The sequence below is a fragment of the Ascaphus truei genome, chromosome 5, assembly GCF_040206685.1.
Source record: "Ascaphus truei isolate aAscTru1 chromosome 5, aAscTru1.hap1, whole genome shotgun sequence".
Lineage (NCBI taxonomy): Eukaryota > Metazoa > Chordata > Amphibia > Anura > Ascaphidae > Ascaphus > Ascaphus truei.
This window is the reverse complement of record NC_134487.1, coordinates 25,471,438-25,497,114: the sequence shown is the minus strand read 5'-3', so window position 1 is coordinate 25,497,114 and position 25,677 is coordinate 25,471,438. Positions and strand designations below refer to the sequence as shown.

General features: G+C 42.9%; 1 protein-coding gene across 8 annotated transcripts in view; it reads left to right on the top strand.

Annotated features, from left to right (window-relative positions):
- The window catches only part of FRMD4A (FERM domain containing 4A), a 523,694-nt gene that overhangs the window by 435,666 nt on the left and 62,351 nt on the right, over positions 1-25,677 (top strand). For all 8 annotated transcript variants that reach the window (XM_075599524.1, XM_075599522.1, XM_075599523.1 and 5 more), the window contains exons 9-11: positions 1,088-1,153; positions 2,393-2,450; positions 5,693-5,779. In XM_075599524.1, the coding sequence (XP_075455639.1) occupies positions 1,088-1,153; positions 2,393-2,450; positions 5,693-5,779 (211 nt within the window). The remainder of the gene's footprint in view (positions 1-1,087; positions 1,154-2,392; positions 2,451-5,692; positions 5,780-25,677) is intronic.

Sequence of the window (25,677 nt, the reverse complement as noted above, 5' to 3'; positions counted from 1 at the left end):
GCTACATGTAACCTTATATTACTAAGGTAAATTATCTATTGTTACAGTTTGCAGCTCAAACTACTGGGAATACTGGCAACAAGTTATCACAACCAAGAAAGTGTTGCAAAGATCTTGCACTGCTGGGGTGGTGGGCTATAACCTAAAATTCAAGGATGCTCAATATATTAAAACGTATTCAAAATGTCATTAAGAGTTGAATTTAAAAAATATATATAGTATGTATTTTCTAATACTACAAAACTGATTTATTTAAAAAAACACACGTAGGATATTGCATGACTTCTCCTTTGTCTGAAAATCTCAGTGGACTGCTATTAAGAAGTGTTACAACAATTAAGTAGTGTTACAACCATCACGAAGCATTACTACTACAGTATAAACAAGTACTTAGCGATTCCGCCCACTAAACAAGAGCAGCACATCGGCTGCATGGCACATTATATTCACCATCTGCACATTTACAGCCAGGAACGCCTGTAAATACAGAATTTGAGGCACTACAATGTCATATTTCTTAAGCAAGTAACACACAGGGGCTCATTCTGTAACCTCAGTTAGCGCTGCATCGTGCGATCTGATCGAAAGTCCCATTCAAGTCAATGAGCCTTCGCATGCAGATCGCACACGGTTCAGTGCTAACAGAGTTTACAGAATAAGCCCCATACTAGACAAACACACGTAAGGATCCATGATTATTATATGTATATGCTGCCTATACTTCGCCATTCACATATGGAGTATATTATGTAAAAAAAAAAAAAAAAAGTAATCTTTTTGCCACATCAGTGCAGAGAGGCCAACAAGGCACTGAACACAGACACCGACGTGGTTATGATAGAATCTTGTATTTACCAAGTATAATATTGGACCAGTAATGGCTTTGGGAATAGGGATAACTAGTACTGAGCAGAGCTGATCTTGTTTGGATTTTGCCTTGTGGTGGCTTGTGTTCCAAACTTTGCATTGAGGCACATTTCTTGTCCAGTTATGTTTCATGTGCAGATTATAAAATGTGCAGGGATTGCCCAGGAGCCGTCGTTACAATCCATCATATCCTTATACCACAGTCTTTTCTTCTTTTCAGCGAGGACAGAGTTATAGAGCATTACAAGAAACTGAATGGCCAATCAAGAGGACAAGCCATTGTAAAGTAAGTTGGTTTCACATTGTGACCACAAGGACGTCGTCCTGTGTTTTGATCTATGGAACTGGTACACAGCTGAGATACCTGGGAAATATGCAAATACATATATGCAAAATGTATTCAAATGTTTTATTTGCATATTTCCCAAGTATCTCTCTTTCTCTCTCTCCTTCTCTCTCTCTCCCTTTCCAGCAAAAGGCCTATGTCGCCTACTTGATGGAGGTGACATTTCTGGCTGTGACTTTCTGGGCGTTATGCAAACGTGCAGCTTAATGAATAGCCCATGAATATGTGTTTTGTGAGTTTGCCTCATTGCATACAAAATGTGCCTACTGCATGGAATTGCACAAGCGGAAACAAGCGACTTTAAAAAAAAGAAAATGGCATTTTCGCACAGATTGAACATGCGCTAATGAGCCTGATGAGCACGTCAAGATGCAAGTCTGCCATTTTCACCAGGAAATGTACTCATCGCAGTTTCATTACACACTGTGACCTGGTACTCATTGTACTGATTAATACATGGAAATGTATCAAAACAATGCAGAATGGTGGATAAAAGCAGCTACGAGTTTATTATACTTACAGCTGCAATTGTTTTTTTTTTACCATTTAGAGTGAGTCGCAGTACTTTCAGCTTTGGAAACCCCCGGGCTCCTGAGATGCTCACTTGGGGAAGTTATCCCCTCCTGGGGACACAAAAAGCCTGGCAAATCGCAGGCCAATAGGAAGCTCCAACATCTTCTGTTGCAGCTTCCTATTGGATGGCTATTTAAATCCCCCTGCAAAGCCAGGAAGTAATACTGGTAACTTCATCGGTAGACCCCGGAACTGAGGCTAATGCGGTTTAGCACCAGGATGACCCCCCTGCCCCGCCCCCCTTTCCCCGTCCTGTAAAAAATGTGGGGTGGTGTTGGTAAGGGGGAAATCGCTGCTTTAACGGCATCACAGTATATAGCGTATTTTACATTCATTAACAACTGCAGTCCAGTTTACGAAGTTTAAGCTTTTGTGAGCTACGTATTAAACTTGTTCCACTTCTAAAACAACAGAAGAGCATCAGATATTCCAAAGAAAAATGATCCCATTACAACAGCTGATTTTGTTTCTCCAAATAAATCCGGTGCTCTATTTTTTGCCGCAGGTTTACGCGGTGAAAGCCGAAATGCCTCCATCTATATTCACTGTTATCCGAGGTTGTATGAATACGCCTGTGATTTTTGGCATTTGTTTTGTGTCTTGCAGTTATATGAGTATTGTGGAGTCCCACCCCACGTATGGAGTGCATTATTACGCCGTCAAGGTAAGCTTTACAATTACAGGGCCACGTGTCGAAAATGTGCTCAACACAGAGAACCTTGTCCACAGGTGTCCACTTTCAGACGGCACGCTGTGTTTGCGATAGAACTGCAATCCCACGGCCAACAAGGTTTTCTTTTAAACAACTTATTACTGCAAGCTGTTTGCTTGAAAAATGTCAATTCCCCTAATGCAAAATGATCACTTATTTGCTACCTGTGTAGAAATCAGTTAGTTTCAAGTGTCTTTGGGTTCACTTAATTGGAATGTTATCTGGTAACTATTGTTCTCTGCTCGCTCTTAATCTTGTTAAACAAAGGCAGGAGAGAGCAGTCACCCAAGGAAAAGTGGCAGTAAGAGATCAGCGTGGGTCTACAGTGTTCAGCTTGGATACTCTTTGCTTGAACAACAACATACAAATAGTGTATTAAAGCTACAATACTACATTCCCCTTTTGTTCTTATTTGTATATGTAAAGCGTGTGGCAATGTATCATTCTACATTTTTACCCAAGTTGGAAATTGTTTGGTGCTCCTGTTATAAACCTGTCAAAATCCTGCTTGTGTGCCTAACATAATGGCTGCCTTTCCGTTTCAATCAATCCTTCAGTCAGGGTAACTCAGCAGCTACAATGTATCCTTATATTACTAAGGAATTGTTATCTATTGTTACAGTTTGCAGCTCAAACTGCTGGGCACATTGGCAACAAATTATCATAAACAGGAAAGTGTTGCCTGCTACACAAATCAAAGAATGCTTTAAAACTCATTACAAATGGCACTAAGAGTTGAATAAAAATAAATAAATAAAACAGCCACTGTTATTTATTTTAAAAAAAAACATGTAAGGTGTCCGATGTTTTGCCTCTTTAAGTGGGTGCGAGTCCTATGGTCTCTGCTCACCTTGTATTTGGAAGCACAGACTATCCATAGTCATAGTCATATTCCATCTCAGAATAAAAACCTTGTAAAATAACATTGAAGTGGATTACAAAAAGATGGTCGGGATGCCTGTCTGTGATGACTTATAAAATACAGGAGTTGTTTTGTGATCTTGTATATTTTAAACCCCCCCCCCCCCCCCCCCCCTTTAAAAAAAAAAAATCTGTTATATTCTCAATCCAGTTACCTTGGAAGTAAAACCTCTCTGTCAGCAGAGGGGCGAAGGACTAGAGAAGGAAGTTGCTGAATTATTGATAAGAAAAGAGCTGGGATCCCACCAGGGAAACACATTAGTCATTTCTTACATTACCTAAAGTGAATAATATATCATCTCAAGACAGGGACTCAACTCATAATCACAGCTGTAGTCTTTTTGTTGATTAAAGTCTGTTATTAGCTGACTTTGACAGAAGTGTGAGAAATACGAGGTTTCTGTGTTACCCCAATTAACAGCTCTCTCATTCCGCATGTTTATATTACCAGTTATACATTAGCCTTTCCAGGATTACTGTGGTATGGCTGGAGATGAAAGAATTTGGGAAATACTCTTGGTTGATGTAGATATGCCCTCTCCTGTGGGAAAGTGCCTGTAGAAATGTACATGCAAAAACACACTCATATTCTGCCTTCGCTGTCAATTGTACAGTGGAGGGTTTGTGTAGCTTTGTTACCCAATATAACCTTATGGTGTCTAGTTTATTTATTTATTTATAAAATATTTTACCAGGAAGTAATACATTGAGAGTTACCTCTCGTTTTCAAGTATGTCCTGGGCACCGAGTTAAGACAAATAATACATGATGCAAATAATAGTTTGCAACAAGAACCAAATCAATCACCTATTTAGTGGCAGTTCTTTCATTTCTTTGGGTAGTCTATCCTGATCAGGTTAGAGCAGAGGTTCCCATCCTTTTTTACTTTGTGCTCCCCCTGCCAGAAAATATTTCTTCTGTGAATCCCTAATTAATAAATCTTATTGCCTATTCATCAGACTATCGCTAACAAAACTTGGTGATTGATCCCAGGCAGTATAGTGTCCTGAGCTTGTGGGGGAACACAAGCTTAATAAGGCCACAAATTGCATCACAGTGTGTACAGAGAGCATGGGGGGGGGGGGAGGGTACAGCTGTCGATCACTGCGAGAACTTCCAAAGTCACGCCCCACAATGCCTTGCTGCTGTGAATGCAAACCATTGTGGGGAGCAACTTTGGAAACTCCTGTTGTAATTGAAAGCAATACCCCACACGCTAAGGTGCAGTTTGGGGCCTTACTAAGAGCGCTGTCCCCACACGGGCTCAGGAACCCAGTATACTGCCTGGGATCCACCATTGCAGATTTTATGGGGGTGACCCCCTTGGAGACAAAACCTCCTGTTGAGAATTACTGGGTTAGTGGTTAAATGAAGTGGCCTTGAATGAGGAAAACACTCTCCTAATACTAGCTCGGATGATTTCCAAATACATACATACACTTACCTTGGGGATAGTTTTAGGCCGCCAGGTCCCGGCTCTCCCCAGCTGCTGCGGGCCACCGTCACTCTCACGCGCCAGGACTCTCTCTCATGCTGATGCACGCCAGATGCTGGGCCCAGATTCCGGGGCGCACCGGCGGTCAGGGAGGCGCGTAGCAGCGTGGGAGAGAGAAGCAGGCCTGCAGCAGCTGGGGAGAGCAAGGGCCCGGCGGCAACCAGAGTCCCGGCAGCCGGACGCAGAAGTTGGGCCCGACCTCTTGCCAGGCCTAACTTCCCGTTCCGGTGGTCCCCCCCCCACAACCTCTAGGGCTCTCCCTTCCTCCTGTCGGAGGCCTAGCCTACACCCTCCCACTCGTACAGATGTAACCAGGTTAACTTGTTTCTGCCGCGGCTTTCCCCCTCACTGTGGAATCCTCGCCGTGGAATCCTCGCCGTGGATGCCCCCATTTGGAAGTAAGGGGCCGCCCCCATTGATGCCGCGGGAAGCCTTGACTGTCACTTCTTGCTTTTAATGCCGTGGCTTCGGTAAAACAGCCTGGCTACAACAAACTGTCTGTTAAGTGGCTGATTCGTGCTCTGATATTGGCAATGCAGAATTGCCCATAAAAGACATGCAATTTGAAGTGATACAAATCTGGCATTTTTGCTGTGTTCATTAAGAATTATCGATGCATATAAAGGAGAAGGAGAAAGGGGAAGGGGGAGGGGCGTGGGGGAGAAGGAGAAAGGGGAAAGGGGGAGGGGGAAAGAGCAATGTAGGCGAAATGAATGGGCCCCTATGTTTCAGAATTTCATAATGCAGATTTCTTCCATCTCCATTTCTTGCCCCACAGGACAAACAAGGAATCCCCTGGTGGCTGGGACTCAGCTACAAAGGTATTTTCCAGTACGACCATCATGATAAAGTGAAACCGCGCAAGGTATGTTCATTTCTATTAGATTAGAGATGTACTGATTGTGAAAGTTATATAATGTCTAAAAAAGGGGGACGTACGTAGTTACATAGTTACATACAGTAGTTACATAGTTACATACAGTAGTTACGTACAGTAGTTATGTAGTTACATACAGTAGTTACATACAGTAGTTATATGGTTACATACAGTAGTTACATACAGTAGTTACATACAGTAGTTACATACAGTAGTGACATATAGTAGTGACATAGATACACTGTAGTTATGTGGTTACATAGTTACACACAGTAGTTACATAGCTACACACAGTAGTTACATAGTAACATACAGTAATTACATAGTTGCATACATTAGTTACATAGTTATATACCGGTAGTTACATAGTAGATGAGGAGGAGAAAAGGCATATGTGCATCGAGTTCCACCTATGCTAAATTTAGACGACAGATACTTTATCCTATATTTGTATTTAAAATATACTAGTCCAGAGGACACATTAAGTTTGTTAAACTGTTTGATTTGTGTACAAATGAACAACCTGAAGAAGACTTTTTTTTAGTGAAAATGTATACAGATAGATAGATAGATAGATAGATAGATAGATAGATAGATAGATAGATAGATAGAATAGATATCTCCACTAAATACGCATTACATATATCCGAGCTTGATCTTCTTATACTGTTAAATTCTATGCGCACATAAGATAAAAGAATGTAATAATATGTTTAGGAACTAAAAGAAGAAATTGAGACTGCATTGTAGATTCACAACCATACTCACAGTCAGTGCTATATAAATAGCTGTTGTGTGGCATAGGAGCTAAATGACTGTGAATTCCCATCAAGCACCAAAGCTGGTAATTACATGCAAAATGCTGACTATTTGCACAGCTAGCACGGGGAGTTTGCCCTGTGGATATTTTAACCATCCCTGGAACTCCGAGAAGTTGATGGGAACGGGGGGAGAGAAGAGAGAAGTTCACATGGTTAAAAATAAGTGTCTTCTACACAGACCCAACCAAAAATGCAAAATAGGGGCCTCCCAGCACTTATCCCTAATCCTCTCTAATCCCCTGCCAACACAAAGAAGGAACTCGCATTTATGCAACGAATCTCCTGTGGGATGAAAAGGTCGATGTACGAAGCATCGCAAATTGATTTTGTGGTGTTCAATTGAAGCATGGAAATCAGCATTGTTACTATTATTATTATTTTTTTCTGTTGTGCGCCTTAAATTTAAAACAGGGGTGCTTGACTGCAGTCCTCAAGACCCACCAACGGTTCAGGTTTTCAGGATATCCCTGCTCCAGCACAGGCGGTTCAATCAGTCCCTGCTTCAGCACAGGTGGGACAGGCTCAGTCTGAAGCTGGGTGGTCCTGAAAACCTGACCTGTTTGGGGGGGTCTTGAGGCTTTGAGTTGAGCACACCTGGTTTTAAACATGGTTTCTGTCAGGTATGTTGGCCCAGACAAATAGGATGTGTACGACGCCCAAATATTCATGCTATATGCAGATGTAGCGAGCCTTACCGTCCCCAGCGACGCGGGTGAACAACCAAAAGTCCGCTGCACTGGGAGCTGTTGCGACGGCGCTGCAAGGGGTCCAATATTTTCAATGGGACGCCCCATATCGTTAATCTGTCTGGGCCACGATCGTCCCCGATCGATTCGTGCTACATCTGGACACAAATATTGTGTCTGTGCACCAACAAAATGGTTGAACATGCGTCAAAGTCGCCCGCCAAGTTGATCCAGGTGTATATCCTAAAATATATCCAATTAAAGTGCGTCAAACTCTCTGCTATGTATCAATGATATATATTTTTTGACACAGCACGGAGGCTTCAGAATATATACGTTAACAAAAAGGTGATATTTTTGCAGTGTGGTTATTCTAAAATATAGGGAAGTATTATTTGATATTTACTAATACAAGTTTAAAAAAAAATACACTTCATTCTGTTTCCATCTAAATTGCATCGGCCAGGTATAACACCCGGCGTGATGCGCAAACCGACATTTTAGATAATGAATTGTGCGTCGTATATAAGAAGTCGCGTGAGAGGCGTTATACACGCCTTGCATATTTTTAAAAGGCTTCTACTAGATTTTAGCGCTACAACTTTGCTGCACAAAATGTTCACAGAGATCGTGTAGTATGTAAGCCAGGGGTCGCCGTCTCTTCTCCTCAAGGGCCACCAACAGGTCAGGTTTTCAGGTTATCCCAGCATCAGCACAGGTGGCTCAATCAGAGAGCCTCTGATTGAGCCACCTGTGCTGAAGCATGGACTGATTGAGTCACCTTTTCTGAAGCAGGGACTGACTGAGCCACCTGTGCTGAAGCGGGGACTGATTGAGCCACTTGTGCTGAAGCGGGGACTGATTGAGCCACTTGTGCTGAAGCGGGGACTGATAGAGCCACTTGTGCTGAAGCGGGGACTGATTGAGCCACTTGTGCTGAAGCGGGGACTGATTGAGCCACTTGTGCTGAAGCGGGGACTGATTGAGCCACCTGTGGTGAAGCTGGGATATCCTGAAAACCTGACCTGTTGGTAGCCCTTGAGGACAGGAGTTGCCGCCCCTGACTTAGTCCTTGGCGTGTTTGTAAGGACTCTGCTGTCGGTTAATAACGTGTTTAAACTTCAGCCTGCAATTGAGACGGCTTTTCTTTCTAACCAGACAGAGCAGAGAGAGTTTGGACAGTTTTGCTGGGACCAGCATCTCATTCTTGGACCGCCTTTCCACATATACAAAAGTGCGATGTGAAAGAGATGATACCGGCTGTCTGGCTTTCTCTCTGTCGCATCTACAGCGAGACTGGGAATTTAGTATAGAAAGAAAATGATTGATCTTGCTTATTGCTCAGCAATACGTTTGCACGGATTTGCACCAGAATCCAGCAAAAAAAGAATTAACACTGTTTTTAAGACGAGGGGTATTTGGTTACCGCTGGGTAATTTCACTGTCATGCTCTTATTGATAAAATAAATATACAGCAACTCAACCCTTCAGGTTATTTATTGCTTTGACTATATGTTTTTCATCAAATAAGGGTAGTGTCAGGTTATACTACGGTTTGATGGATAGTGTCATTTCTCCTTTGCATATCACAGCAATCCCACAGGGCAGGACGGTAGGGGCGGTTTAAATATTAGCCTAGCCCCCTGCTGATAAATTAGGCTCACTGCCCCCGCTGGGTATATGGCCTGCAAACATTTATATCCTTGTAGTAAAAAGAGCATGCGCTTTTCAGCTGAACTACAACTAAGCACTGGGGCGCCTGCTACATCAGTTAATTTAATTAACACATATGTAGTGTTAGGACACTTTTGTCAAATTAAATGACCCATGCCGTAAATGAAGTAAATAAGTGGGCTCCCTAACATGGCTGGTTTAAAGGTGCAACCGTTGTGGCATAGTGCAAAAAAAAAAAAATAGTTCGCACAAATATACAAGTAGAAATATATTTGTCATTGTAGTTGTTGATTCACTGCCCATGTTGATGCTGTAACGCTGAAGCTGCACGCTTTAGCCAGTATTCTTGGTGCTAGGCTGTATGACCGGGGTTCATCGAGCTCCGATACCTGGTATGCCCGAGCGATATTGACTTGAATTGCAGTAAATTAGGGATCGGGGAGCAATTGTGTTTTTTTTTATTGACAAATACTCACAGTGCATCGAGAGCAGAGACTTGTTAGATCTTGAAAGCTGGTTTGCAGCTACATCTATGGAGAACTGGAATGCTGCTTCACTAAAAGTTATCACAAGCCAGCATGTTAAAAAGGAACAGAAAGCAAAAAGTGACTCATTGCCAGTGCTCGTTTGCATATCATTACCCAGATGCCCCGGCTGCAGTGGAAGCATTGTATGCTAAAAGATAACGGGGAAAGGCAGGTTTGTGGACCCTCTCTGAGACGTGTGAATGTGCTCACAAGTGATATTTTTATTTGCTCACAACCAGCAACACACTTCCAGTTTCCCATGACTAATATGGTTACTAATATGTGCACTAAACCAATGAAATACTCTGGGATTGAAGAAGCTGAGGCAGCAAATCAAGTGCCGGTTGGGGTGCTACTACACAGGTTTTTTGGTGCCTACTTTTAAAAATCCGAAATATAAAAACATATGAAGACTTATGTGAAAACCAACATAAGATTGCGTAACTGTACGGAAAAATTCCCATAAAGGCTCATCATCAGTCTGGTGCAGTCCTTGAATGATGAGATTATGATAGCATTACGGTCGTATGGTTAAATGTTAGACAAGTATCACTGTATTATGTATCACTGAACTTATCTCTCATAACATGGAGTCGGTGAATGGAAAATAAGGGGGCTGACAGACCCCTGTTTATCAGAGCAGAGACTTTATTTCATTTTGTGCCAGCCGTGGATCGTTCCAGAGGAACCAGACAGTGGAAAAGAGCTTTCATTAATTCAATTTCAATCCACATGGCACATTTCTTATTGAATGAGAAAGAGTCCGACAGGAACCTAACAGCATCAAACCTAAATTAATTTCTTTCTAAGTACAGTTACCCTAGTATTTATCGGGAACTGCCATTAAAAGAAAAACATGCCATCGTAAAACAACTCCTATGCTATTTGTTTCGTAAGGTATGTGTCAAAATATCATCCCTAAAAATCCAAATTCACAACATCATAAAAACAATTGCATGGTATATACAATGCATTCCGCCTTCCGTAAGGGCTGATACCTCACTGAGCCAAGAATGCTGAAGTCGTTTATAAGTTTCAGTCTTCACAGCTGAGTTTGCAGTTCTCAGAGAATGGAGAGTGGTTGATGCCAAGTTGAAAATTAGCTATTATCTGCTCACAAAAATGCACAATGATAAAACACCTGGTTCGAGATGTTCTGCACCATTAAGATTTCCTCCGGCTATTATGTTTCTCCAAAATTGTAAACCTCTTTACCTCTACAGCTCTGACATTGATGGGCTTTTACTGGATACGGGGAAAATACAGTACTGTAGGCACAGATCCTGACAACTGTGGCTTACGTTAATTTTTGTATTGCTTTGCCTGTGCTGTTATCGAACAAAGACAATGTGGACTGGGCTGATAATAATAATAATAATAGCATTTTCTTGTATAGCGCTGCTAGTTTTACATAGCGCTTTACAGAGACATTTTGCAGGCGCAGGTCCCTGCCCCATGGAGCTTCCAATCTATGTTTTTGGTGCCTGAGGCACAGGCAGATAAAGTGACTTGCCCAAGGTCACAAGGAGCCGACACCGGGAATTGAACCAGGTTCCCCTGCTTTAAACTCAGTGCCAGTCAGTGTCTTTACTCACTGAGCCACTCCTTCTGAAATTAAGGCATTTCTCTATATGGGACAAAGTGGTTGTCTTAATATTGAAAACGTGTTTACGCAAAAAATTCCAATGAAGTAGATATTTGTATACTATAATGCGGTATAAGCTGACTTTCTCACTTTCAGCCTATGATGATGTGCACCTTTTTATAAAAAGCAGCTTTCAGATTTCTTCCTCCGTGTTCCTATAAAACATGACGATGGACATTCCCAGTTGCATCCTCCCATAAGGAACCAGAAGCAGGATATTTGTTTCTTTCACTGCTTGTTGGACCATAAAATACCTTTTACGATCTTTCTTTGTCAATGTTGCACAGAGAGTATTGTCCCAGGTGCTTCCTCTTGGAATGAATCCTCAATAGGTCAAAATTGAAGATGAGCAGGACAGCAAATGTCCCAAATCTAGGGTCAAATAATTAAGTAACGAGAGATGTACAGAGAGAGTAATGAATGGTGACAACCAACCACCAGCATGGTCATCCCCAAGTAGGGGGCATGTCCATGGATAGGAACACTCCCGATACTGAGGTATACACAGCCACGGGCGCACGGCCAGCAAAATCAAGGGGTGATCCGTGTATGGAATGAATCATTAAAATGTTGGCACTCGCGAGGTCTTTAAGTAAAGAAGAATATTAATTTATTAAATAAAAAGAGTAATGTTTTGATCCGATCTGGGACCATTGTCTTGAAAATGTCCAAGAGTGGACCTGAAAGTTGATCTTATTACTGAATACATCAATGTTCTTCTTTTCCTAAAGGCAGCGTGAGTGCCAGCAGTGTTGTGATTCGTTTTTTGTTTTTTTTTGTCCACGACATCAATAGTCACGAGCATTCCCGGTTGATTTCGGTCCCACTAATCCCGTCACGTATGCGTACAGTATGTATGTATCCCTGGTCACATGACATATTTGTGAAATGATATAGTACTTCTCTGTATAAAATACATTTGAATATAAAAAAAATTCACGTGGACTCCTTAAAAAAGGCCAGCGTTGTCATTTTCTAAACAATGATCATATTAACTATGTATCAAAGACAGGATCAATAAGGCAACAGGCCCTTATTTTTTTCACATTCACTTCAGTAATTCTCTAGCATTTCTAAAAAAAAAAAAATATATATATATATATATATATATATATATACACAGTATATATCACTTTAACTTTTGTCATTCTGATGCATTCTTTCCTTCGATCTGGGAGCAGCAGCAGCATATACAGAATATTCTGTCAGTTTTGTTTCTGTCATTTCTGTAGGTGTTTGGGCCTGAATTTGCAAGGCTATTAATCATATCTTCAGCTGTCACGCTTAAAATTGCACAGAATGTGCTATAAAGGCTTTTCGCTTTAACGCGGTTCCAATGTGTTGCTAAGTGGGACTGCACCTTTAAAAACGCCCAGCCACTGGCAGGCAGCTCTTCAATATTTTCCTGACTTCGGAAGCAGAAGTGTGGGTGGTTTAACCGCCGCTGACCAACCTGAACTGCACAAGCTGTCTTATCATAAACAGTTATTCTTCCAGCAACTCTTAATTATTCTGAAGCATAAACACCGTTTCAGCAGCAGACTTCCATATTCGGTATTGGCTTCGAGGAGCCAGACTTTTGCAGAACAGCGATGTGCACGCTGCTCTGGGAAGAGACTAACAGAACTCTCTGCATGGTCAGAGAGGTGCAATCCAGTCCAAATCCCTGTCCCGGAATTTCCCCTGTCCCCCACCCCCCAAAAATGCGTCTGCAGATTGGGCCCTAAATAATCCACATCCACCATTTGATACCATTTTTAAGAATCCGCTCTGCATATTCCACAATCCGTTGCCAGATTGTTAAAAAATCCACACGTGGATTAATTAGTGGACACAGCGATATTGGGGTGTCCCCCCCCTCCCGCACGGATTAATCCGTGTATGGATTTTTAACAATGCGGCCGCAGATTTCAGATCTGCTCTCTAAAAGAAATGGAAAAAAAAATCCAAAACGCCGGCTTTTCCTATTTGAGACTGATTCGTGGAGATCCGCGGACCAAAGGAAGTGGCCAATCAGAGGCGGATCCATGTCCCCCCCCCAAAAAAAAATTGCCCATCTCTACTATTGAATTTGATTGAGATGAGGGGACTTTAAAGCAGCAAAACGTGAAATCTTATATGATTTTATTTATTTTTTAATAAATAAATCAGTTCTGTCGCATTAGATGCATTACTTACTTATCACATTTTTTATTATTTAACTCATTTTTAGAGTAATTTGCTGCGACGAGGTCATGTGGCCGTACGCAGCCAATGGCAGGGCAGATATGCCCCATCAAGGCCGTGCTCCCCAGCATGCCCCTCTCCCCCCCCCCCCCGTACTCTCCCTAGATCTCTCTTACAGAACGCCGATCGCGGCTGTAGTCTCTGCACATGCCGCCAGGCGCGCGTGCCGCAGGGAGGACTGGGGCCACAGCCTTAGGCTGCGTTTAAAGTACTGGCTACAGCGACGGCGACGCTACCCATGACGTCACACGTCGCCGTCGCTGTTGCAAAAGTTTGCACACTAGTGTGCAATGTTGCTGGCGGCAGTGAGCTATGTGATTGGCTGCTGCCAGTCACATGGTGCGGCGTCTCTGTAAATCTCATTCTTTTGACTTCAGCGACGTCACACGTCGCCGTCGCACCCACTATGGGTGGTCGCTACGGACAACATTAAGTGGCTTTGCGGCTGCATGCTGTCGCTGCAGCCAGTACTATAAATGCAGCCTAAGGCTACGCTTATAGTGCCGGCGACGGCGACATGGCGGTAGCTGGGAAATCAAATAGAGATGACTTCCAGTGATCGCGACTAATCCTTTGCGCCATCGCGTCACGCTTACTATAAGCGCACGCGACGGCGGCGGCAATGCATTTACAAATAAGAACAAAGAAAAAGAAGGCGGCTAATGTAGTATTTCTGCTTTACAGGGAGAGAATAAACAATTCTACGTGTGTCTCTAATATATAGGGAGAGTTAATCAGTGAGGATATAACCAGGGGAGGGAATATATGTGTTTGCTGCTTGTCCAACTTTCATCCGCTTTATGTATGTGTATATGCTTTTTTCTTTCTTCTGTAGTACTAACCGAAGAACTGTCTAAATTTAGCATAGGTTGAACTTGATGGACGTACGTATTTTTTCCACCTCATCTACTATGTAACTATGTAACTATGTAACCACGTGTAGCACGTTACAGACACACAGAATACAGATGATAAATTATAACACAAAGCAGGTATAAGCAGGCAAAGTAAAAAAAATACATAATAATCCTCTAATTAAAAAAATAATAATCAACATCTAACACCAACAGAACAAATATCTAAATGTGCTACATGTATTGGGTTATAATACAGTGGAAGCATCATCTGTTATAGCTTATCTGCTGTATTTACATTTACATTGAGTTCATACGGTAGCATTTTCCAGGTATTCTGAGCATAACTATATTTAATGCCAAGGGGTATATACAACACATACTGTTTATTTTACCCCTTTAGCTGCCCCATGAGGTAACCATGTGCTTTGTTGCTCATTTTCTAGGGCTCGGAGTTCTCAACTCCAATCCTCAAAACCCCCCCCCAACAGGTCAGATTTTAAGGATATCCCTGCTTCAGCACAGGTGGCTTAATCAGTGGTTTCCCGGTTGCTATAGCAGGGATATCCTGAAATCCTGGTGGTCTTCAGGACTGGAGTTCTCAGTTCTAGGGGAGGTCGTGTTCTGCACCCCGGTGACACACTCCACCTCCTCTTCCCTCCCCGCCATCAGTGACACTGCGATCGCCATGTGCCAGGGGGGGGGCAGTTTTGGAGCAGAGAGCGTATGTTTTGCCACAGTGCATCATTTTTTTTAGTAGAGCCAAAAGTAATAGTCATTTCTTTCTTCATAAACCTGTAAGAAAGGTGCATGTCTCATCAAGCACGGCCACACTTCTATACAGCGGAAAGCTGGGTGCCCTACCTGATGAAAGCCCGAGTGTGGGTCTGAAATGTCACTTCTTTGATGTGTGACATGTTCCTTTGAAATAAAGGCAACGTATTTTTCCTGACCCCCATGTGTGCTGAATAATGTGATCTGGAAAGCTAACTACAATGGCGAGTGTTACTCTTCTGTCTGGATCGTGTGCTGTCTCTCTTTTTTTTTTTCTATTTGTATCATTTTTGGGGGGTGCACTGTTGCGTCAAATCTTAAAAACCAGAAGCCAGAAAGTTGACCGGCTTAAACGTGGTAGATTTTTTTGGGGGATGCAGATGAAAGGGAGTTGAAAGTATTAGGGGTGTGCAACGTGATCCATCTCATTACACTCATCTGCCTGCCATATAACTCCCCCTTCTGAAACTCCCCCCACATCTCAAGCTGATGCATGTGGGGATAAAAGAGCTCAGTATATTTATGCAGAGGTGCCAGATGAAAATGATGCTTGTCACCAGTTTTGCTCCCAAATAGCCTGAGCTGTACACTCAGCAGGAAAGGAAAGAATCCAGCAGCGACAGCTAAATTGCATTGATCATCACTTATTCATAGAGCGGGTGTTTTGTTAAGCAATTCCCAGGGAAGCCCATTCTTTTAAATAGAAACGCTACTGTAATATTTATTTTTAAAAAGTCTGAAAAAGGCAATTTGTCAAATATATTTCTGGAAGCCAGTAAATGTCACTGCATCGATATTCGATGTTCTATGTCCTGGTAAATCCTGTCCCTTATTATACAATCGGCAAAGCAGTTCTATGCACAAGAAGCAATATTATGAATGAAGAGGTCATGCTGATGTCAGACTGCGCATCTGCCACTGAATTAACACAATCTATTTGCAACCTCAGACTTTATGTGGTTTAATAGATCAGGGAGTCATCCGAGGGAACATCTTGGGTACATTAGCAGGTCATATCGGAAAAGGGAAACCAGCTTTCGTGTCTAAAGCAGGAGGCCATCAGCTCACCGGATTCGGGATTTGTTTTTTTTAGTGTCGAGACAATTGTATGATAGGATAAGATGTAACAAGCAATGCGTTGAGCATAAAATGTATTACGGGGTTACGTGTGACTCGAAGGTTGATGATTTAATGTCTGGGGGATAAAGGGAGTCTGGACCACCGGAAAATAAACATGTTAAAGTTCACGGCTTCGAGAGGATTGCAAAGATCCCGCAGAAAATACTATCAGTTTGTCTGTTCGGCATCAACGGCATAAATAATCTTCCGAGAGCAGCGGTTCCTGTTTCCTGGTTTTAAAAAGGTGGAGACTGTGTAAAAGGCACAAATGAACGCATTTTATTTTCTTCATTCGATTGATAGATTTCTTTATATAGTACCGTACCCAGGGCCGTCTTAACAGCATTATAGGGACCCCGGGCAATGCAGTGCACTGGGCCCGGCCTACACAACCCCAGCTGTTAATTGCCTCCCGAGAATCAGTTACAATATTCTGCTTCCATAACATAGCAAAACGAAAAGAACGATTCCTGCGCTCCTACCAATTAGGCTAAGATAAAATAATATTCTCATGAAAAAGGGTATTTTGTTAAACCCTTTGGCCAAAACATTTGTAAGCCTGCATGCCACGCCAAGGCATACCCGTTTAATACAGGTACCTACACTATACTGTATATACATGTAATAATTGTCCCATGGACTGGTGAAAAAAGTGTTTATGTGAGTAGTGCAATTAAAATCTGGCTAAAGCCAGTATCATACTTACCTTTACTATGGAGGTAAACAGGGCAACATAGCAAGCAATAAAAACGGCCACATTTCTCTGGCGAATGCAGACATGCCAACTCTCCGCTACAAGTGGTCATTTTTCTCCTTCTACCGAGTTAGCGGAGATTTGAATGTTGAGGCGGGTGATCGGAAAATTAGTGTTAAATTCTGGTCTGTGCATAGATTAGCATGAGGCCCCCGGGTAACTGCCCAGTGTGCCCATGCGTTAAGACGGCACTGACCGTACCCTTTCATTTTAAAGCACCTAGGAGTTATAATTAGGGGGCTTATTTACTGAAGCCTCCCCCCTGCAAACCTACAAACCCCAGGGCAAAGCAACTGAACCCGCTTTATCAAATGAGAGAAAAATCCTCTTGCTTTACATGGGGTTCTTTTTCTGTGATGACTATTGTGCTATTTGTTGGGGGGGGGGGGTTGAATGCATTGGTGTTTCCCCAGTTTTAAAAAGGTAGATGATCCAGGGCACTTCGGATTTGAAAAAAAGAATTTATTCTCTTAGTGGCACTAAGAGAATACATTCTTTTTTGCAAATCCGAAGTGCCCTGGATCCTCTACTTACTTACATGTATCCTGAGAATACACCAGGTTTTTTTCCTGAACCACGGAGCACCGGTACTTTAAACGCAAGTATATTGCTAACATTATAGCATTTAAGGTGTGCAAGACTAAAACCTCTGACCATATCCCTAGTTTTAAAGCCAGGAGTAAATTGATCCCCTATAGCAGGGGTGGCCAGCTCCAGTCCTCAAGGGCCACCAACAGGTCAGGTTTTAAGGCTATTTCCGCTTGTGAACAGGTGTCTCCGTCAATGACTGAGCCACTAATTGAGCCAACTGTGCTGAAGCAGGGATATCCTTAAAACCTGACCTTTGAGGCCCTTTAGGACTGGAGTTGGCTGCCCCTGCTCTAGTGCCAACAAAGCTGGTAGAGAAATGCTTTGCTGGCCCCTCTGGCGTGTAAGGAGATAAACTGAAATCCCTCCATTAGTCTGCAAAGAATATGGGTCAGTCTGTAGGGCAGACAATGAGGCAGGCAACCCACTGTCAGCTGATAACCTAAATGCATTATTTATTGGAAGCTCTCAAGACCTCACAAGTTCACGGGCCCCGCTGTTAAAATCGTGCACTTCTCATTTCACACCCCATAAACAGAGTTTTAGATTTGGGATAGCAGAGGCTGCTGATAAATTACTGTACAAAGTTGCAAAGACTTCTTATACATTACTGTGGATCAGTCATTTCCAAGGCAATTTAATTCTTTATACTTTTTTGGGGGGGGATGGGGGATGAAAAGTGTGTTGGAAACAAACACGCACGTTTTTACTTAGTGAAAATGGAAGCAGCCCCAGTATCTCCAAATGTAAACTGTTTATTTTTCTTAGGCACAGTTTACGGTTTAATGAGGAAGGGAAGAGATTACATTCTAAGGGGTTATACCGCTACTGAAGGCTGCTTCTGCTAAGTGATTCATCGGTAGAATCAGACCCTAATTACAGTGCAATGCTGCCCATTATAATGGCATTCAAATTGTGCGGGTATCTGCGTAACCCGGTGACTGTGTTGTGTATCTGACTCAACGGGGGCCTTTTCCGGGCATCTGGATTTTATCTGGAACTGTTGATATATTCCAGAAGCTGTTGGGTGGTAATGTCATATTATGTTCCCCTGCCCCCCACCACATACCGTATAACCAGTATAACCAGCCTCACACGGATGAGACCCTATAGGTCGAAACAGCTGTCTGCGGGTAGCTTTACTGGGTATGCATCTTAACCCAGGCTGTGCTCAAAAGCTGTGCAATGCAGCAAACATAAGCTTATAGGGGACCATGTCATATGGATTTGGAGCAAAAAGTGGCACTGTGTGCTAATTTGCATGTAATTTCCCAGAATCCCTTGCTGCAGTGGAAGCACTGTATGCTGGGTGATAAGGGTGAAAGGCAGGGTTGCAGACCAGTCTAAGACATGCAAATGAGCACACAGTAATATTTCCATTTGATATATATATATATATATATATATATATCAGAAAATGTGTTGGATAGACAAGGGCAGAAGAGGACGATAATATATACATTTATTATTATTATAATCGTTTATTTGTAAAGTTCCCAAATATCCTGCAGTGCGGTACAGTGGGGGTGCAGAGTGAAATCCATGACATAAATATAATGACATACAAATGAGGTCACACATGCACAAACAGATATAGAAAGTAATGAGGACGCTGATCCTGAGAGCTTACACTCTAGAGACAATAAGGGGCAATGTTGAAACAAAAGATAAAGTGGCTGCTCGCTGTGGGACGTAGTGTGTCTCAGGATGGAGTATGGTCCAGCCGCACAGCGGGTCCCATTAAAGCTTGGGTGTGTGGATGTTAGGGGGCGCTGGATAGCGTGGTTTGGTCCAGCCGCACAGCAGGTACCAATAGGGTTGGGAGGGGGAGAAAGTGGATGTTAGGGGTATGCAGGATATAATTAAAAGTGTGTGTTTTCAGAGAGTTTTTGTATGTCTGATAGCTGGGTGACAGTCTGATGGTATGTAGGTGCTAGGGAGTTCCAGAGAGAGGGGGCAGCACGGGGGAAGTGTACACATGCAGCACCTATCACCTGAGATCAGACTCCAAAAGACTGTTCATGGTCCCAAGGCTCAACAAAGTATCCGGCCGCTCCTCCTTCTCTTACCGTGCACCCCAAAACTGGAATAACCTACCGGAGACTCTCACAGCCGCCACCAGTCTAAGTTCTTTCAAATCTAAGGCTGTCACACATTTTAATGTGGTCTGTAACTGTTTCATACGCCCATAATACAAATTATCTTTAACTGTGCATGCAATGTCTTGTATATAATGTATACCCTGCTCATTATGTAACTGTATTTGTAAACATGTATTATTTGTCTTAACTCTGTGCCCAGGACATACTTGAAAACGAGAGGTAACTCTCAATGTATTACTTCCTGGTAAAATATTTTATAAATAAATAAATAAATACACCTCCCCGATCAAGGGGCCTTGAGTTGGCCCCGAAACGTTGGATTCTTTCTTATGTTTCCAATACAGTTTTTTTGATTTTCCACTTTCCTGATGTGCTGTGTCTTCTTCTCCGGTCTATGGATATTGGTAAAGTATCTCTGTATTAGCTTTTTATGATGCGTGCACTCCCCTATGTATTTATTGCCTACGGTGCACACACACACGTGAGAGAGAAGGACATTGCCTGGTACAACACTGTTTTAGAAAACGTGTGTGTTTGTGTGTGTGTATGCGTGTGTGCATGCGTGTGTAAGGCTGAGTCCATGGTGACTCAGCCCGTGCGGAGGCGCGCTGAGGCTGAGGGAAAGCGGGTGCTTTCCCTGGCCTTGGTTAGCGCGCCGTCCGGGGGCCTGTCGGGTGGCCGGCCAGTGACGTCACGGAGCTGGTTCGCCCTCATTGGGCGAACCGCTCACGTGACCGGCCCTGCGCTCCCATGAGCGCGAAAATGTAAAATTTTCATAAGACTTACGCTTCCGCACGCTTGCGGAAGCGTAAGCGAGCCTCTACTAAAGCCGCTGTCATTGCGGCTTCAGGGATTCACTGCCGAGCAGCAGCGCGCCTCAGCACTATGCGCTGACCATGCCCGAGGCCTAATGCACACTCAGGAATTGGGTCACTGCGCCGAAACGAGCTGCCGTTGCAGTTAGACATCTTGAAGTAAGAGAGACCGTCTGGTAACTCCAGGTATACACACCAATAAGCTTGATAAGCCTGGGTATTGATGAATAAGTGGAGCATATAGAAACAAGCCTGATGGAGATATGGGTGTAGTACTGTGTGCAGTCCCGTCCCAGTGTATGGTGATCAGCTGCAGTTGCACAGCAAAACAGATGGAGTGAGTACTCACGAAAGCCCGTCCCCTCTTCTCTTGGCTGGATGTTCACTTCCAACAGTGAAGGACGTCCTTCCGTTGCGCGGCCACAATCCGGTTGTAAACAAGTTAAACTGTTAGACATCTTGCACTGATCCTCTTCTCACTTTGCATGCAAGTTGCTGGCAACGACATTCCTTAGTTTGCAGTTTTTATTTCTGAATCGGGGGTGGTGGAATATTTGTGTTCAGTGGTCACGCCTGCAGTTCCACTTATGGCTTCAGTAAGTGGGATGTCCTTGTTTGTCTGTGTGTGGTACAAATGCACATACCAGTATTGCTTTCATGTGGGACAGTGCTTCCACCTCGTTTTATTTATCTGCCCCCAGCTTCTTTTTGTTTAACCCCTTCACTACTATGCTGCAGTAGTGAAGAGGTTAAAGAAGCAAGTGTACATAAAGTTCCTCATATTTTTCTTTTTCTACTTAACATTTTTACAGGGTGGGAACTAGGAGACCCCTGAACCAAACGCCACTAGTTTCAGCTTCAGTGACCCCCTGGTTCCCAGGGAAGGTACCGAGTTTACATTTTCTTCAGGGGAAACAAAATGGCGGCCAAATAACGAATGATGAAAGGTCCATATGGGACCTGAAACGTTGTTCCTCCTCTCTGTTCTTTGCTATCATAATAAATGAAGAATTGCATTATGACCTTGTGAGTAGAGATGTACTTTGTACCTCTGTCCTAGAGGACACCTGTATTGTGAGGAATTTGTTTGCCAAATAGCGGGCCAATAGGAAACTGCAACATCATCAGGTGTGACTTCCTATTTGATGGACATTTAAATCCCTTTAAAATCCAGGAAGTTATGCCATAACTTCACCAGAAAGTATCCCTGCAACCGGGGAGACCCCAGTGGAACCTCCCCCCTCCCCCCCCCCCACCCCCACACACACACACCTGGTTCAAATCATGTAAAACCACAATAATGGAGGTTAGTTAGGGTGGATTGCTCCTGTGAGTCCTTGTTCAATATGCGGTGTTGCCCCTTTCCGGGGCTGGAGAAGATTTCAGTTCTGTTAGTTTGAATGGACCATAGTATATTAACTAGGAACCATAAAGCTGCAGATCAAGCAATATCCTACTGTACATGTGTGTTTTTTTAAATAAATCAGTTCTGTACTATAAGAAAATACGTGTCGCATTAAAAAAAAATTCTGAATGACTTTTGTTATGTATTATAATGTAACAAGCATTTTCTGTTTCTATAGCAACCATTTACAAAGTCACATCCCCTTCCTCTTCTGAAACAGGCTCTGGCACACCCCTTTTTGACCCCTGCCCTCTCAATAGGAGTGCACCAATTGTATCTAGTGACTGCCTGGTCACATGATCTTCCCCACAGAACTTTGCGTCTTTTGGTCCTCTTCTGCTGCACTGACAGCAATTTAGTGAACTCCCCAGCTGAATCTTCGCCGATCAATCACAGGGAAACGCATCGATCGGAAACTTAGCTAATTATTTATCATTGTGTGGATTGTATTGATGCGCATATTAAAGGAGGAAAAAATGTAAAACAAAAAACAAAACATGCAGCTTGGGCCGCTGCTTAAATATGTCCCTTACACAGAATATGGTGACTCTGTTATAGGCTGGATATGTTTGCCAGGCGTTTTCTAGAGGGTTTGCAGCTTTAAGCAGCATAGGCCCTTATTCAATATGCTCTGAAACTTCTTCTCCATGTCAGGGAAGCCTTTGAGCTCCCTTTATTTACATACAGTAAGGCCATAGAATTTGTTCAACTTGTGTATTTGGTCTAATAGTCATTTTTTTTTAAATAATGAGTTATTTGTGTAGCAAAACTGCTGAAAAACTCAAACCTATTCAGATTTGTATCTCTCTGCTGTACTTTGGCTTCCGTGTTTTATAAGAACCGCCAGCAGACACAGCGGATTATTGTGTTTAGTATGTCTGCTATCCTAATAAGTCAAAGCATACAGGGACCGTGTGTGCCAAATATCTCCATTGACTTCAATGTTAATGGCCTATTCAGAATATATAGAATATGGCCCCTAATCTTCATTAGAGCTCATACTGGAACAGCCCTCTGAGAACTGGCTGCGCTTACGTTTTCTTTGTATCCAGTTCCATATAGAACATCCCCTTAATGTGAGAAAGATCAACTATTTCTGCCATGATTTATTTTTTACTGTGTTCAACATCTTATTTCATTTCAATATCTGTGATGTGGATTCATTTTCAATATCGTCCGTTGTGAATACTGCTCCCTGGCCCTGAATATAAGCAATGAAAAAGGGTGCCCGGGGCACTCAACTACATAAATATGCAACGGTACTTCGCTTCACGGGGTGCACGCATCGTGGCTAGGATCACCCCACCAGCCCGAGGTCACAGAAATGGGAAAAATAATCCACAGCACTTCACTTGGTAGCAATAAAAGTTCAAGTTTAATCTAACCATAGCAGAAAAAAATGTTAAATGTCCGACATTTCGGATCTTAGCGGTCCTTTGTAAAGTGAGACAAAGGACCGCGTGGGTTTGAAACGTCGGCCATTTTTTTATATTGTTGTTATGGATGGATTGAATCAGCTGGCTCAATTAGTCATACTGAGCCACTAATTGAGCCAGCTGTGCTGAAGTTGGGATATCCTGAAAACCGGGCCTGTTTGCAGCCCTCGAGGACTGGAGTTGTGCAGGCCTGGATTAAACATACTTTTTTTGGTTCCACGTAAAGTGCCTTGGATTCCTTTTTCCCGTAGATGTGACCATGAATGTAAGGCCATGTAGACGAGTCACGTGCTGTATACAGTCTTGACATGCAACAGAGACGCATCCCTGGCCTGTGTAAACTAACTTTACTGCCAGCATTGGCCTAAGAGGCAAGGCAACAGTAATAAACAGATACGGTTAGAAATACATAGGGCACGAGGAAAATAGAAATGTAATCATATTTACCAAGGCCTATCCTACCTCTTCTAATGCCATTTTAATCTTGTCTGCAACCAGTGGCAGATTTACAAAGCTGCCGTCCTTAGGCACTTACCTGGGTCCGCCCTCCTCCGGCATCAAATGACACTGCATTGCCACGGTAACGCGATGTCACACAGCGTCGCGTTGCCATGGTAACATGATGCCGCAGCGCCGTGGGATGTCCCGTTGCCATGGCAACGTGTCGTTGCGGCGTCATTTGACGCTTATGAAGGAGGAAGCGTTGCACAAAGGAGAAGGTAAGAACTTTACAGAGGCCTCACGCTCTCAGTACGGAAGAGAGTGGGGCCTTTGTATATGGGGGGAAAAAATGAAAATGTTGCCGCCCCAAAATGTTGCCGCCCTAGGGCCCGGGCCTGTCAGCCCTAATGGGAAATCTGCCACTGTCTGCAACTGTTACGTACGTCCATAACATATATTATCTGTAACTGTCCATGAAATGCCTGTCAATGTAATGTATTACCATATTACCACTGTTCAGTAAATGCAACCATGTATTATCATCAGAACTCTGTGCCCAGGACATACTTGAAAACGAGAGGTAACTCTCAGTGTATTACTTCCTGGTAAAACATGTTATAAATAAATAAGTAGATAAGTGTGCTGGTAGCCGTATTGGTCCCAGAAAGGCCCTGATATCAGTTCTACAAGGTTGTCTTATGCAGAAGCTTTTAGGATGGCAGAGGTCTCAAAAGAGACCTCTGCAGTCTTCAAAGCTTCTGCACAAGTCAACCTTCTCTGATTGATATGTTGGTCCATTAAGCCTTTCAGAGCCTAGATGACAAGCAAAAAAAACCATGACGTACTTACCTATGTTAATACTCCCTCAGGGGAAACAAAATGGCTGTCAAATTTCAGGCCAATAGGAAGCGGCAACAACATTGGTTGCGGCCTCCTATTGAATTTTCATTTAAATCCTCTTTAGAAAATAGAAGGTAATACTGGTAACTTCACTAGTAAATATCTTGAGGAACTGGGGGGTCCCCAGAGCTGAATATATCACGGTACTTCTCTGGAGCACTACCCCGCTCCTGTTCTTATCATGTAAAAATAAAAAATGGAGGATAGTTTTTTTTAGCATGTTCTTTTATAGCACTGCTAGTTTTATGTAGCACTTTACAGAGACATTTTGCAGGCACAGGTCCCTGCCCCGTGGAGCTTACAATCTATGTTTTTTTTGTGCCTGAGGCACAGGGAGATAAAGCGATTTGCCCAAGGTCACAAGGAGCCGACACCGGAATTTGAACCAGGTTCCCCTGCTTCAAACTCGGTGCCAGTCAGTGTCTTTACTCACTGAGCCGCTCCGTCTCCCTTAGGGCAGATTGCACCTTTAAAGCTGCAGACCAAGCAATAATCTACATGTGTTTTTTTTAAATAAATCCATTTTGTACTATGAGAAAATACTTGCAGCAATTTTTTTTAAACAACTCTGAATTAGATTTTTAATGTATTATAATGTAACGGGCATTTTTTGTTTCTATAGCAACAGTTTACAAAGTCACATCCCCTTCCTCTTCTGAAACAGACTCTGGCACACCCCTTTTTGAGCCCCGCCCTCTCTCTAGCAGTGCACCAATTGTATCTAGATCACATGATCTTCCCCACAGAACTTTGCATCGTTGGTCCTCTTCTGCTGCACTGACAGCCATTTAGTGAACCCCTGAGCTGAATCTTCGCCGATCGATCGGCAACTTAGCTAATTACTTATCATGTGGATTGCATTGGTGCACATATGAAAGGGGAAAATAATAAATAAATAAACAGCAACTTGGACTGCTGCTTTAAGAACGATTTTAACTTTCTGAGGAAGCCAACTAAATTGATGAAGTGTTTAAACCAATGTTCTTGTGAGCTAAGTGGGAGTGCCTCTTAACATGTAATCAGTATCATTACACTGCTGAGAATTACAGCATTTTACACTTAACTACATTTGGAATCGGAACTGAGAACAAATTGTCAGGAGCGCGGACGCCGGGCTTT